General features: G+C 41.1%; 3 protein-coding genes and 1 long non-coding RNA gene across 4 annotated transcripts; all 4 read left to right on the top strand.

Annotated features, from left to right (window-relative positions):
* Positions 1–831: 831 nt before the first annotated feature.
* On the top strand, positions 832–2,982 carry LOC129845842 (homeobox protein HMX3-like). Its single transcript, XM_055913763.1, has 2 exons — positions 832–1,684; positions 2,127–2,982. Exons 1-2 carry the CDS (start codon positions 1,369–1,371, stop codon positions 2,738–2,740), a joined length of 930 nt encoding a protein of 309 aa, XP_055769738.1. The 5' UTR covers positions 832–1,368; the 3' UTR covers positions 2,741–2,982.
* Positions 2,983–3,089: 107 nt separating this feature from the next.
* On the top strand, positions 3,090–6,741 carry LOC129845843 (homeobox protein HMX2-like). Its single transcript, XM_055913764.1, has 2 exons — positions 3,090–4,928; positions 5,276–6,741. Exons 1-2 carry the CDS (start codon positions 4,646–4,648, stop codon positions 5,809–5,811), a joined length of 819 nt encoding a protein of 272 aa, XP_055769739.1. The 5' UTR covers positions 3,090–4,645; the 3' UTR covers positions 5,812–6,741.
* Positions 6,742–6,860: 119 nt separating this feature from the next.
* On the top strand, positions 6,861–11,134 carry LOC129845841 (uncharacterized). The gene is made up of 2 exons (XR_008758126.1): positions 6,861–10,480; positions 10,792–11,134. It is a non-coding gene; the product is annotated as an uncharacterized LOC129845841 (long non-coding RNA).
* A 919-nt stretch (positions 11,135–12,053) lies between these two features.
* Positions 12,054–14,424, top strand: LOC129845839 (mitotic checkpoint protein BUB3-like). Its single transcript, XM_055913762.1, has 5 exons — positions 12,054–12,237; positions 13,004–13,198; positions 13,418–13,487; positions 13,585–13,736; positions 13,975–14,424. Exons 2-5 carry the CDS (start codon positions 13,004–13,006, stop codon positions 14,143–14,145), a joined length of 588 nt encoding a protein of 195 aa, XP_055769737.1. The 5' UTR covers positions 12,054–12,237; the 3' UTR covers positions 14,146–14,424.
* Positions 14,425–14,558: the final 134 nt, after the last annotated feature.

Genomic DNA, 14,558 nt, shown 5'->3' with positions numbered 1-14,558 from the left:
CCCCTGACAGGGCAGAGTGTTGTCCCCCCCCCCCCCTGACAGGGAAGAGTGTTGCCCCCCTGCCACATGGTTAGAATAAGGTTGATTTGGGCTAATGATTGCCTACAGGACTTCCTCTCTGCAACTCAGATTATAGTCTGAGTGAAACGTCTGTTGTTGCATGACATAGTATACACAAGTATTTTAGTTTGTTTGTTCATACCAGAAGTTTGGCTTCATTAAACGGGGATAAAACTCACTAAACAAATCCCTGGTTAATACGTGTATATACATCTCTGACATAAATCATTTATATTAGACTTGAAAGATAAATAAAAACGTTAAAATGTGCACCTCAATGTCATCATTCAGACAGCATGTGGCACCAAAAGGTGATTTATACAGGTAAAATCAGCCCATTTAGTGTTTAATTAACTGTCAGCATCTATTAAAAAGGCCCCTATTCACCCATCAGTAATGACTTACAGTTTCACCCTGTTGATGTTGTACATGCACTGCAGAGGAGTAGACCTGTCATTACAACCCATTTGGAAATGTGTTTACTTATTAAATGCCTGTTTGACCGTAAGTAATTGTTAGTAACGGTTTGAGTACATAACCCATCTACTTCCATGGTGCTTTCTAATTGGATTAAATGGCTAAAAACACGCACGTTCCATTCAGGAGGGGAGGGCACACAGTCTGGGTGGACTTGTCGGTCAGTGCAAAAATAGATCCTTGGGACGTTCCTACCCTAAACCCTATACTTAAGCCCTACCCTAAACCCTATACTTAAGCCCTACACTAACCATTTTAAATGTCAATGGTGGACGTCCCAAGGATCCCGCATAGCAGGCCTACCCTACCTATTACCCTGCTCCAGCCCCCTCCCTTCCTCTGGACTTCTCTTCTTCCCCGAAGGCCTACTCCACCTATTATTGTCCCCCTGTCCCCTCCCTTCCACTGCTCCCAGTTTCATCTCAAATCCCATTTGCCATTGTAGCCTACGTGCCCAATCGTCCAGGACTGCGCGCATTTAACATTTGTATGTAATCGTTAGTAGAATGCGGTGCAAGTCTGACGCATTGATCATTGTGCCATTTATCATTGCTGCGATCATTCCAGGACAGACCTGCATGAAGATTTATGCTACATTTTACTTTTACATTCGAGTCATTTAGCAGACGATCTTATCCAGAGTGATTTACAGTAGTGAGTGCATACATTTTCACACTTAAATTTGTATTTAATTTTATTTATTCTCAAAGCATTCTAACGGTCAAAAAAATAGGCCTATATTTGACTGAAACGCCACGCTCGGGTAACCGGAATAAACCGACAATATCTTCTACTATTTCTCTTGACGTTTGTTTGCTGTGAGTCTTTCAAATGGACAATAAACATTCCCAAGCGATGGCAGAGACGTCACAGGAGACCCGTCCGCCCGCTAAAGACTCACCTTTCTCTATCAAGAACCTGCTCAACTTCGACAGTAAACCTTCCAACCCGAACACGCTGCTTGCCACCACCAAAGGACTATTTGAAGGAGGCTTCTCTCTCTCCCGGATCGGTGATTTAACTTTTCCTAGTTTTGACATCCCAGCCCAGAGATTTGGATTATCGGCGCACTATTTGGAACGAACGTCGGCGTGGTGGTATCCCTACGCGCTCGGCACGTCGGGACATCATCTCTACAGGACTGGAGGTACATTCATAGTAGACATTCAATCGCTTCTCTTTATACATGTTGCACATTAGAATACCTCAATGTTTTGGTTATAACGGATTAAATAAGGCTACAACATATTTTCCAATTAATGATGTTGCTATAATACTGGCTATTCGCAATACTCCTCAGTTGGAATGATATTCAGACTAATGATGAGTAAATGTACAGGTGAACTGTGTCTAAAATAACCTTCATATTGTCATGAATCTTCAATCGAATATTGCAAAATGTCTCCCAAGAATTAGGCCTACTGCCTCAATTTGACTCACCAGGCGATTCGGGTCATTATGGAACATTTACTTGGATGAGTTTAATCGAAATAATAAATATAGTGGTTAAAAAAAAGTAATTTATGTTTATTTTATGGTTGCATTAATGTTTTCAATGAATGATAAACATTGTCGTTTATTTCGTGTAGGGTTTGAGAAGGCCATCGCGAGAGACACGCCATCAACAGGCGAGGACCGAGAGACACCGGAGCTGCTGCGAAAATCACCCGACCCAGACGACAAAGAGGACGACAAAAACACAAGTACTGATGATCTCGTTCTGGAGGAGAGTGATGGGGACGAACCGAAGAAGGAAAGAGAGTTGGTGGATGACTGGAGGAAAATTAAAGACGACAACTCGGATAAAAAAACGTGTCGGAAAAAGAAAACGCGCACAGTCTTTTCAAGGAGTCAGGTATTTCGGTTGGAATCAACGTTCGATATGAAACGGTACCTCAGTAGCTCGGAACGGGCAGGCCTGGCGGCATCCCTACACCTCACGGAGACCCAGGTGAAAATCTGGTTCCAGAACAGGAGGAATAAGTGGAAACGACAGTTGGCCGCGGAACTCGAAGCGGTCAATCTGAGCCACGCCGCGGCCCAGAGGATAGTCCGCGTACCCATATTATACCATGAGAACACCGGCTCAGAAACTGGGAGCGCTGGAGACGCGTCAGTCAGTCAGTCTCTACTAACGTTCCCTCATCAAATGTACTATTCACATCCCCTAGTCACATCCGTGCCGCTGCTGAGACCAATTTGAAAGACTCATATATTGTGTTGATATTACTGTATTGTAACTTATGTATAAGAAACATATTAGGCCTATTTTTAAACAATCTATGAAAATAGTTGGTGTTGGAAAGGTAAAAAGGCTTTGTATATTGTACAGGTATATTATGACATGTTCTATTTATTATTATTATTATTATTCCCATGTCCAAAACTGAAATATTTCCTCCTATTCAAATAATTTCATATTAAATTGTTGTGCGTCCAATGTAATCTGAACATTTGGTTTTGATTTAACTGATGGGTGTTTGAATGTGTTTTTTTAAACAGGATGTAAACACATATAGGTCTATGTCTCCCTGTACCCTACGTCATTTTACAATGAATTACATCGATGTTTTGTATGAGATGAGAACCAATCCGAAGTAAAGTTAATATTTCATCATGTACAGCCGTTTTATGTGTAATAGTTCTACTGTTCGCTTCACGTACACGGTATGTGGCTCACAGATGAAAAATAACTACTACTTGGACCTATATCGTTTTATATCGCAAACAGTGAGGACAAATCACATGTTCTTATGTATGGAAAATCAAACGTCTCACAATGTTATCGCAGACTTTTACTTGCTGTCAATGAGAAATGTAATAAAAAAAAAAAATCCCTGATACGAGTTTCACCAAATGGCCAAAACAAGGAGACTTTTTATTTTATTTTTTACATTCTGAATAAATCGTGATATACGTTCCCGACTACACCGAGTGTATTTAGAAATGTGCATAAATGTTTTTCATCTATACCTTTAATAAAACGTGGGACTTATACGTTGGATGTATGTTTCCTATCAAATATAGTATGTTCAGTCCTTGCATTAGATTAATTTTAGAGTTAAACATAGCGCTCCTTTGGGGAAACATTTTATATGTCATTCATTTGAAGGGATTTGGAATTCATCAAGACAATTTGAAGGCTTTTAACTTACAGACACCAAAAGCATAGCACGCATTTAATGAATAAAATAATGGAATATAATAGATTTTTTTTAGCTAATTATATTTCTCTATTGTCAGTGAAAGACTCATCCCAGAGATATCCTACTGGGCACATACGTCTATTCCACGTCGGTTCAACGTCATTTCGTTGAAATGGCGTGGAAACAACGTTGATTCAGCCAGTGTGTGCTCAGTGGAATATGACTCTGGACCAAACAATAAATGATGTCAACATTACTGATATCAAAACACATATTTCAATAATTTCTTGAATTTGGCCCATAGGCTATGTATAGATAGGCCTAAAGATTAAGAGATGTCTTCACAAAATAAATCCCATTTAATTTATTCTGGTATTTTCAAGAACAGAATGGGGAAATCGCCAAAGGCCAATTTTCAAACAGAAACTAGGCCTACATTGCCCTTTTTAGAATCCGTCTGAGAGTATTAAGGCTTGGTTTCACATCTCTGTAAGGAATAAGCACAACGAAATCAGCTCACTAATTTGTAAACAAACAATAATTGATCTCCAATTAGTGGCTATAATACAGCACGAAACAGTGGACATTGCAAATAGAGCAATATGGCTACAACATGTGATCTTGAAGGCCATTTTCATTTGTAATATTCAAATATTGACACTGGAACTTTGGGCAAACGTCAGGTGTGCATATCATTCGTTTGTTGCTGACTGAGTTGGGTTGGGGAGAGCTTTTGGTGCGTGTGTCTCTCTCCAACACGGTTTAAAATGACCGGGTCTCTTCCCAGCTTGTGATTGGTCCATGAGAATCCTACCTACGCGCAAACAAAGTAACTGAATGTTGTATGGGAGTGATGGTACTCCGGGAATTCAGACATAACTTTGCAGAAGGAGAACAAACCCGCTTCTCAAAAAAAATATCCAACGGATTCCACATTTATTGCCTGAAGTTAAAGGTTCTACATGTTTATCAGAATGAAGAAATCTGAAGACAGTGGCAGTAAAGGATCATTTACATCAGTTTCCAATTTTACTATTCAGTCAATTCTTGGAACTGGGTCCGAGGACGCGCACAAGGACAGTTGTAATTCTAGTTCCGACGCGGGGCTGCTGCTGCAGAGACAACGCATGCGCTCAGTGTCTTCAGAAGGATTCAGCGGTGGGGAGGATTCTACAGACTTCTACCCTTTACCCGGAGAAAAGAAACCACGCAATGACCTCAATGAGCTCACACTTTCTTCTCTAAGTAAGTGAAAATGCTTTATAAATTGTGTTTTATTTTTGGTAGCCTACTTGATTGTTATTCTGATAACAATGAGACATTATATTAAACCTATTACTATTATTATTACTATTGAATATGTAAGATATGATGATAAAGAATGACAGGCATTTGTTTTATTTATTTGTTTATTAGTCTATTCGAGATTTTTCGGCTACTGATAAAAAATATTATTTTAAACTGCTTGATGGAAGAAGAAAAAAAGTTACTTGATTGATTTTAAATGATGCTGTGTTTTTAACATTAACAAGATAAACAAAGTTTTTTATTATAAACATTTGGATTGATTACCGTGTTTTGCACTATTTTAGGTGACAAAAACAGACTAATTCTGGGGCAAGAGATGGTGAAGAGACATCAACTTTTTCACGATTATAAAGAAGGTGACGAGAGACACTACAACCAAACATCACCTGCTATTTCAGAAGAAACGGGTAATATTGACGACGACAAAACATCCAACTCATCCAGAAAGAAGTCTCGGACCGTATTCTCACGGAGTCAGGTTTACCAACTAGAATCGACGTTTGACATGAAACGTTACCTTAGCAGTACAGAACGAGCTAGTCTCGCCTCCAGTCTCCAGTTGACAGAGATACAGGTGAAAACTTGGTTCCAGAATCGGAGGAACAAGTGGAAACGTCTGCTTTCTGCGGAGATAGAAGCGGTGAACACGGCTCACGCATCATCCACACAAACTCTGGTTGGGATGCCGTTCTACTTCAAAGAGAATTTCCGGCTACGGATTCCTGTCCCTGGATCAATGACTTTCCCTACGCCTCTATGTTATCCCGGGAGCAGCATGCACGCTTTACCTTTGTACAATTTTTATAATAAAATTGAATAGAATGATTGCCAGATAGCCCTTTTGTAGTCTAATTCATTAAATTACAAACTATTTATATTGCCATTATTAGGCTGTGCCATAGGCCTATTTTATTACAACACACCGGATCATGAATAACCTTACACAAAAATGTGTACATATCCTTCCACTGCCTCCCAGTGTTTTTTATTCTCTAGATTCTTAGGGAAAAAAACGTTCTGGATCGAAACAAAAAGGGTTCTATTGCTCGCTTCATATACTGCATGGCCTCCCCGCAGGGGTTCTTCTTCACTTAACCAAAATTGGTTCCATATAGAACCCTTGGGTTCCATATAGTGTTCTAAATGGGATTCCATATAGGATTCTGTAACCAATTTCGGTTCTATATAGAACCTTAAGCGGTGCCATATATCCCTATATGGTTCTATGCAGAACCTGTTTTTTCTAAGAGTATAGCCTAAAATAAGGCTATAGCGGTAGGTCACGTCATTCAGTCCTGTCCTATCATGAAACAATACAGTGTTTATGAGCTACACATTTCATAACGAACGTCGCAAACGTGAGAAAATGGTACTTCAATGCTGGATGATTTACCTGACGCATGACAAATGTTACGAACCGGCTGATGCAAACATGAAATGCCGGTAAAATTGTATAAATGCCGACAGAAAATGTGTTCGTTCGACACGGTGGGATCTTTTTGTGTCGGTAAAATTAATTATGATGAGAAATAGCGGTGGAAATGCCTTTATGCGTAAATATTGATATAATAACCATTATATCGAAGTAAACTTGGGAGTCACGTAATATGCAGTGTGGTCCTCCCATTTTGACTCAGGAAAGCATGCAGTTTATTAGGCTGCAGATTAAATAAATGATGATGAACTTCACAGGATGGTGAATGTGCAAGGTGATTAGCTTGATGCTCCTTTCCAATCAATATCATCTGGCAAAAAGTCAGTTTGACGCAAACATCCCTGATGGGAAAATGAACATATAGGTCGTTTTAAACGAAACGTCACAATACGTTCGATTTGGCTGTTGGGGGGGGGGGGGGGGGGCATTTTTAAAGGATTGTGAAATACATGTTATAACTATTTGGTTTTAATATCATCACCTATTGAGGATAGTCAGAACTGCACACTTCCCGATTATTCCATACAAAACAACTGCGCACATTTCGCTCTCTATCATAGAGCAAGTAACTGCATGCTTTTCGTGATCAGTAAACATCAATGATCATGTCATTTAAGATGGGTGAAGACACCTATCCATTTGACCTGTAGCTAGCAAACAACAGAATTTAGTTTGCTTCATCCGAGATTAGGTTTTTGGGAAGAGTTTAACATCGGCAAGTCCTCGTCCTAGTAAAGTTGTCGGACTACTGTCATCACCGCTATAGATGGCAAGCAAATCAAACAATATTTGGATATAGCCATCTAGTTTATCCCCTGAAAGTTTGCTTGTTAACACCCGTTCTGCCAGTCACATTCTGTTAAAGGTTCATTTTGTTAATGTTACATTCTGTTAAAGGTCCCCAAAGCACACACACATCCCTGGGTCGCTCCTCTTTTCAGTTCGCTGCAGCTAGCGACTGGAACGAGCTGCAACAAACACTCAAACTGGACAGTTTTATCTCCATCTCTTCATTCAAAGACTCAATCGTGGACACTCCTACTGACAGTTGTGGCTGCTTTGCGTGGTGTATTGTTGTCTCTACCTTCTTGACCTTTGTGCGGTTGTCTGTGCCCCGTAATGTTTGTACCATGTTGTGCTGCTACCATGTTGTTGTCATGTGTTGCTGCTGTGCTATATTGTTGTCTTAGGTCTCTCTTTAAGGAGTGTTGTCTCTCTTGTCGCGATGTGTGTTTTGTCCTATATTTTTATTTAATTTATTTTTAATCCCAGCCCGGTCCCAGCAGGAGGCCTTTTGTCTTTTGGTAGGTCTTCGTTGTAAATAAGAATTTGTTCTTAACTGACTTTCCTAGTTAAATAAAGATTAAATTAAATAAAACAAATTGACATGATGTTATTAGCTAGCTAGCCAATTTTACGTAGTCCATCAATCAGTCAATGTAGCCTGTCTGTCAGCAGAAATCCTAATTAAACACTCTTAAAAACAATATTGAAATTGGGATCATGTTAGCTAACTTCGTTAGGTAGGCCTACATTGGTTGGAGAAACAAATGACACTAGGTTTACTTACCACTATATGTTTAGCCAACTGTACAAAGTTTCTACCGGTATCTTGCAAAGTAAACATAACCCGTTATTACGGCTCGTTTTCACTAGCAAGCGGTACATTACGGTGTTCCGGTTCGGCCGCAGAGAGAGGCTCGTTTGTGGGCAGCATATAGCAGCACGGTTTGAATGTGGGTCAAGAATCCAGCATAGCAAGTTTGTATGAAGGTCTAGATATTAAATTGGTAAATAATAATATGCTCTAAAACGCTCTGGTGATAAACAAACTTTGCTGCCCTGTTTCTAATCGTCCACATGGCTGGGAGAACCTATTCAAGTAGGTAAATATATTTAGAAAATGTTAAAAAAAAACTTTTTTTAAAACGATGTATTATTAGCTAACTAGCTACAGTGCAGGCTTACTCAAATGAGCTGCTAACATGGCTAGCTAGCTATCTAGCCAACTTTACATACTGTATAGATAGCTAGCTAAGTGAATTAAATATCACCAGCTACCTAACTTCATATTATCTAGCTATCTTGATGTATTTATCACTGTAAAAACAACTCTAAATGCATTTGTAGGTAGCTAGCTAACAGCTATGGAGGTAGGTGATAGCTGCCCCAACTGTCAAAGTGAGAGAGGAGGCTATTCTGGACAGGGCAGGTACTTTTGTGTAGTTCCTGTCCCTGGAAGTGAGGACGGAGATAATAGTAACATAATATTCAGTGCGGTCTAATTTGAGTATAATCAAGTCTGTTTCTTGTGAGGTTTTCTGTCCTCAGATACAGAGAGCTGTGGTTCTCAGTCCGTGTCCTGGGGACTCAAAGGGGTGCACATTTTTGTTTTTTCCAGCTGATTCAAATCATCAACTCTTCATCAAGTGGTATTTCTGTATTCATTTGTGATGCTATCCTTGATATGATCCTGCTATTGTCACATGCACATGTGTGTGTACATGCATCTATCCAATGTTATCATGATTTGTTATAAGCGATATTCTACTTTAGTAATCCACAATGACCTGGTGATGTTAATGTCTAATAATGACATTATCTTCTAAATTCCTACAGATACCTTGTAACTGGAGATTCCTTCAAAACGATTGCCTGCAGTTACCGTGTAGGGCACTGCAAGGTTGGGTGACCAGGGTCATCTGGGACTGTCTCCTGGAGGAATTCAGGTGTGTGAAGGCTACCTGTGTCCTGCATAACTTCATGAGGATGGACACGAGGACCAGGAGGGGATCTGCAGCTCGCCGCCGCGTGCCAGAGGAGAAGTCTGCTGCTCTGCAGGATGTTTCAAGGATGGGGTCAAATAACGCAGCAAGAGAGGCAATCCATGTGCGGGAGATGTTCACCTCCTACTTCTTCGAAGAGGGTGCTGTTCCCTGGCAACACCATAGACTACACTATGCACAACCAAAGGCTCTTTTAAGAGCCATTCACATTGCAATAAGAGTATTCTTTCATTTACTTAACTTTGTCAAATGCAGTTATTCAATTCTCAGTTTCTCTCCCTTTGATTTCTACTTCTCAGGTGAGGTGCTGTTCAGGTGAGGGTGCTGTTCAGGTGAGGGTGCTGTTCAGGTGAGGTGCTGTTCAGGTGAGGGTGCTGTTCAGGTGAGGTGCTGTTCAGGTGAGGGTGCTGTTCAGGTGAGGTGCTGTTCAGGTGAGGGTGCTGTTCAGGTGAGGTGCTGTTCAGGTGAGGGTGCTGTTCAGGTGAGGGTGCTATTCAGGTGAGGTGCTGTTTAGGTGAGGGTGCTGTTCAGGTGAGGGTGCTGTTCAGGTGAGGGTGCTGTTCAGGTGAGGTGCTGTTCAGGTGAGGTGCTGTTCAGGTGAGGGTGCTGTTCAGGTGAGGGTGCTGTTCAGGTGAGGTGCTGTTCAGGTGAGGGTGCTGTTCAGGTGAGGGTGCTGTTCAGGTGAGGTGCTGTTCAGGTGAGGTGCTGTTCAGGTGAGGGTGCTGTTTAGGTGAGGGTGCTGTTTAGGTGAGGGTGCTGTTTAGGTAAGGGTTTGATGTCTGTACAAAAACAAAACAGGCTATTTTAAGTCACCCGTATTGAAACAATTTGGAACAATTAGACACCCTATAACACACACCTACACACTCATGTATCAATCTGATTGATGGATTGTGTTGTGCAGTAAGCAGGCTCAGGTGTATAACTGTGGCTCCTTCCACCTTCAAAGAAAGGGCAAGAGGGCCAACCATGGAGAATAGTAAGACACTTCATTATTTCTATAACTACGCTATGTTGTTTGTCCTCGTGTGTCTGGGCATGTTTCTCAGCATAAAGTACTCTGCAGCCACTTCGTGTGGTGTGGACACCAGGTGAGGCCACACACAGATTCCTGTTGAACACTGTGGCTTTAACTACCTTATTTTCTCAATAACACTCTCCTTCACTTCATCCCTCTTTTCCCTAAATCCTCTAGGTTATATCAGCTGTGTCGGTGAACCCCTCCCACATCTGATCTGGCTGACAGAGAGGGCACAGCATATTCAGAGGTGAGAGGTCACTTGGTCAGGCCAACAGGGAAGTATTATGAAAGAGATGCTTTACATTGAAATACAGACAGAGATGTAGTAGTCCCAGAGTTAATGATCCCAGGTCAGTTTATATTATACAGGAAGTATTATTAAAGAGATGCTTTACATTGAAATACAGACAGAGATGTAGTAGTCCCAGAGTTAATGATCCCAGGTCAGTTTTGCATTTCACCTCCTGATGATTATGATGACTGACAGTGTTAGAATATATAAATATATATATTTTTTAAGACTTAAACATGCTAATTCCATCTGTCTCTCGTCTGCAGGTATGATTTGATATGAGGATGCCAACCCCCAGTCCCGTCATCGCCACTTCACCCGCTCTTAAGATAACCCTCGGGCCGACGAGAGACACTTATGTAATTGTGATGAACTGAGAGAATATTAGGGTAGCACTGTGATTCATTAATCATATGCTGCCTTCCCCGCTCCTCTGTTCTTACCTCTTTCCCTCCCTCTCTCTTTTACACCTCCCTCGCCACCTCTCGCTTCCTCTGTTTTTATACTGCACATCAGATGTGCATTGAAGTAAAGATTGAACTTATATTCAAAATATTACAATTATAATATTTGGATAATGAAATTCTTTCAATAAAGCATTTGACATTCTCCACTGGTTGAAATTAAGTCTAATTTGATGAAATACTCCACCTATCCTGTGTTTATCAATGCAGATGAAGGAAATTGGTTATTGAGATGAACCGGTGTTAGAGTATTTACACGATGCATAGGAAGTGTAGTGTACTGTTTAAAAAAAGATCTATTTCTGTATATATGAATTACAAATCAGCCTTTAACTCGTTAAATCATGTGTAACCATTGATATCCCAGGACCAAGATTGGTAAACACTGTTGAAGTGTATAATTGTAATACATACATGCACTGAAGACACAGCGTCATTCAAAGACTGGAATTTGACACTCCTGGTATTGGATATGACTGAAAAATAATCCCAAAGACATCTCTGCTTGACAGACAGAGCCCACAAAATGAACCTAAACCACTCACACTTGTCAGGTATAGTTCACTTTTATTTTATATATCTTAAATATCAAATTAATGGCGGCCAATATTGAGAGATATCGTGAGGCTACCCTACGTATCTAAAAGTACATGATTATTAATGCTTACTGATTGTGAAAAGCAAGCAGTTACTTGCTGTATACCTTTAATTAACGATAGAACAACATTTGCGCAATGGAATAATCTGACATTTGTAGGTCTGACTATGTTCTTCAAGAGGTGATGATGATATTACAACCAAATAGTTAACATTTATTTAACAATACTTTTAAAAGGTTTTATATACTGTCATTTGAAATATGTCCCATATCACATGACCCATGTACTCGACAACGGAGTTGTCAAACGGGTTTTAGATACTGTCATTTGAAGTATGTCCCATATCACATGACCCATGTACTCGACAACGGAGTTGTCAAACGGGTTTTAGATACTGTCATTTGAAGTATGTCCCATATCACATGACCCATGTACTCGACAACGGAAGAGAACTTTCAAAGAATCACGAACAAGGCGGGAAAGTTGGTTATTCGTTCTGACCAATCAATCCACTCGTGTAGCAACGCTGCTGCGGAGTGTGTACAGTGCAGAGGGACGAGGAAGCGAACATATTAGTCTATAAGATAAACGACGAGTTATTTTTTCCAATTTTATACCCAAGGAGGTACTTCAGCTCAAACCAAGAACGGTGAGTTAAAAAAATCTAATTGATTGACAAAATCTAGCTAACCCATTATCAATCTATAGATGGCGAATTAGCTTGCAAACGGCTAGCCAGCCAGCGAGATTTGGCCTGCTTTCACCATCCACGCTTGCTAGTTAGCTAATATTAGTAGTTAACGTTAGACGATGTTACCCGATAGAAAACCGCTGATTAGCTAACGTTAGCCAATGTTACCCGATAGAAAACCGCTGATTAGCTAACGTTAGACAATGTTACCCGATAGAAAACTGCTGATTAGCTAACGTTAGCCAATGTTACCCGATAGAAAACCGCTGATTAGCTAACGTTAGCCAATGTGCATGTAGTTGAGACCAAGTTGGCTAGCTACTGCGGATCAACTAGCTAGCCAGTTACGTATGCTAGCTAGTTAATCACATTAGCTAGCCTACCTACCCACCCAACTAGCTTGCTAACTTGCTAGATTTTCAGCACACCCAATTCATGTAATTGAATTTCCAGGACAGTAACGTTCTCGCGTATCAAACTTTACAGGTCATGTTGCGTTACATGTTGGTTTGGTTTGTTTATTTCGCTAACACAAGTATGGCAGCTTAGCTAACAAGTATGTCAGCTAGCAAGCTAAGCTTCATACCTGATCATGTTATGGTTTTCAAGAGAACGTTACATCCGGGATTTCTCCATCTACTTCAGGGGTGAACTACTCTGCAGCAAAGCTCCTACAGAATCCCAGTATGACCTAATAGCTGTGGTATCTGTTCTCTCCCTGCAGATGACTGGCTCGAACGAGTACAAACTGAACCAGGGACCAGAGGACAGTATCTCTGCTGTTAAGTTTAGCCCCAGTACAGGCCAGTTCCTTCTAGTGTCCTCTTGGGACTGTACTGTCCGGCTCTACGATGTGGGAGGAAACTCCATGAGGATCAAATATTCACACCTGGCACCGGTGTTGGATTGTGCTTTCTATGTAAACAAGTGTTTTTGTTTGTTGTCATAAGCATTCCATAGTAATCAGTTAATCAATTTTAAATTCAGAATTGTCTACTTTTCCACACACACCAAGAAGAAGAAACATGACAATATTGTTAAAGTACATTTCTACAAAGAATGTAAAATGTAGTCAAAATGGTGTGGCCCCTCCCCTGGTCAAGGAATATGTTTGAGTCAGAAATCTCTTCTCTTGTAGGACCCTACACATGCCTGGAGCGGAGGATTGGACACGCAGTTGAAAACCCACGACTTGAATACAGATCAAGGTGTGCCTGTCAATATGTCACCGCTGAATTATGTGCTTCCTGTTTCTATTAGATAAACAGTGGTTTTTAACGGTTCATATTTTCTCCCGTTGTGTAGATACAATAGTTGGGACACACGATGCCCCCATTCGCTGTGTGGAATACTGTCCCGAGGTCAACGTCATGGTAACGGGTAGCTGGGACAGGTCAGTCAGGCTGTGGGACCCCAGGACCCCCTGTAACGCTGGCACCTTCACACAGCCCGAAAAGGTAGAGCTATCAAAACTCTGTATGAAACATTCCTGAGCAAGCGTTTATATGTCTAAGTTCATAAAGACCAAAGCACACATTGACCTCATTTTTCAATTCTGATTTCAAGTTCATAAATGTATAGTCTGTTTTTTTTGGTGAGAATGGACATACTTACTGGCATATGGACATTGAGAGAAATTGATTGTGATACACACATTTTAAGACTGTTCTCGTGTCTTTGTCTCTTTTAACGAAGGTGTACACCCTCTCTGTGGCTGGAGAACGGCTGATAGTGGGGACAGCAGGGAGGAGGGTGTTGGTCTGGGACCTGAGGAATATGGGTTATGTCCAGCAGAGGAGAGAGTCCAGTCTGAAATACCAGACACGAGCCATCAGGGCCTTCCCTAACAAACAGGTAAACCTCTAGTCTAGCTCAGTACCAGACACGAGGCATCAGGGCCTTCCCTAACAAACAGGTAAACCTCTAGTCTAGCTCAGTACCAGACACGAGGCATCAGGGCCTTCCCTAACAAACAGGTAAACCTCTAGTCTAGCTCAGTACCAGACACGAGGCATCAGGGCCTTCCCTAACAAACAGGTAAACCTCTAGTCTAGCTCAGTACCAGACACGAGGCATCAGGGCCTTCCCTAACAAACAGGTAAACCTCTAGTCTAGCTCAGTACCAGACACGAGCCATCAGGGCCTTCCCTAACAAACAGGTAAACCTCTAGTCTAGCTCAGTACCAGACACGAGCCATCAGGACCTTCCCCTAACAAACAGGTAAACCTCTAGTCTAGCTCAGTACCAGACACGAGCCATCAGGGCCTTCCCTAACAAA

The sequence above is a fragment of the Salvelinus fontinalis genome, unplaced genomic scaffold (genome assembly GCF_029448725.1).
Source record: "Salvelinus fontinalis isolate EN_2023a unplaced genomic scaffold, ASM2944872v1 scaffold_0379, whole genome shotgun sequence".
In the NCBI taxonomy this organism is placed as follows: domain Eukaryota; kingdom Metazoa; phylum Chordata; class Actinopteri; order Salmoniformes; family Salmonidae; genus Salvelinus; species Salvelinus fontinalis.
This window is presented reverse-complemented; position numbering and strand designations above follow the sequence as displayed.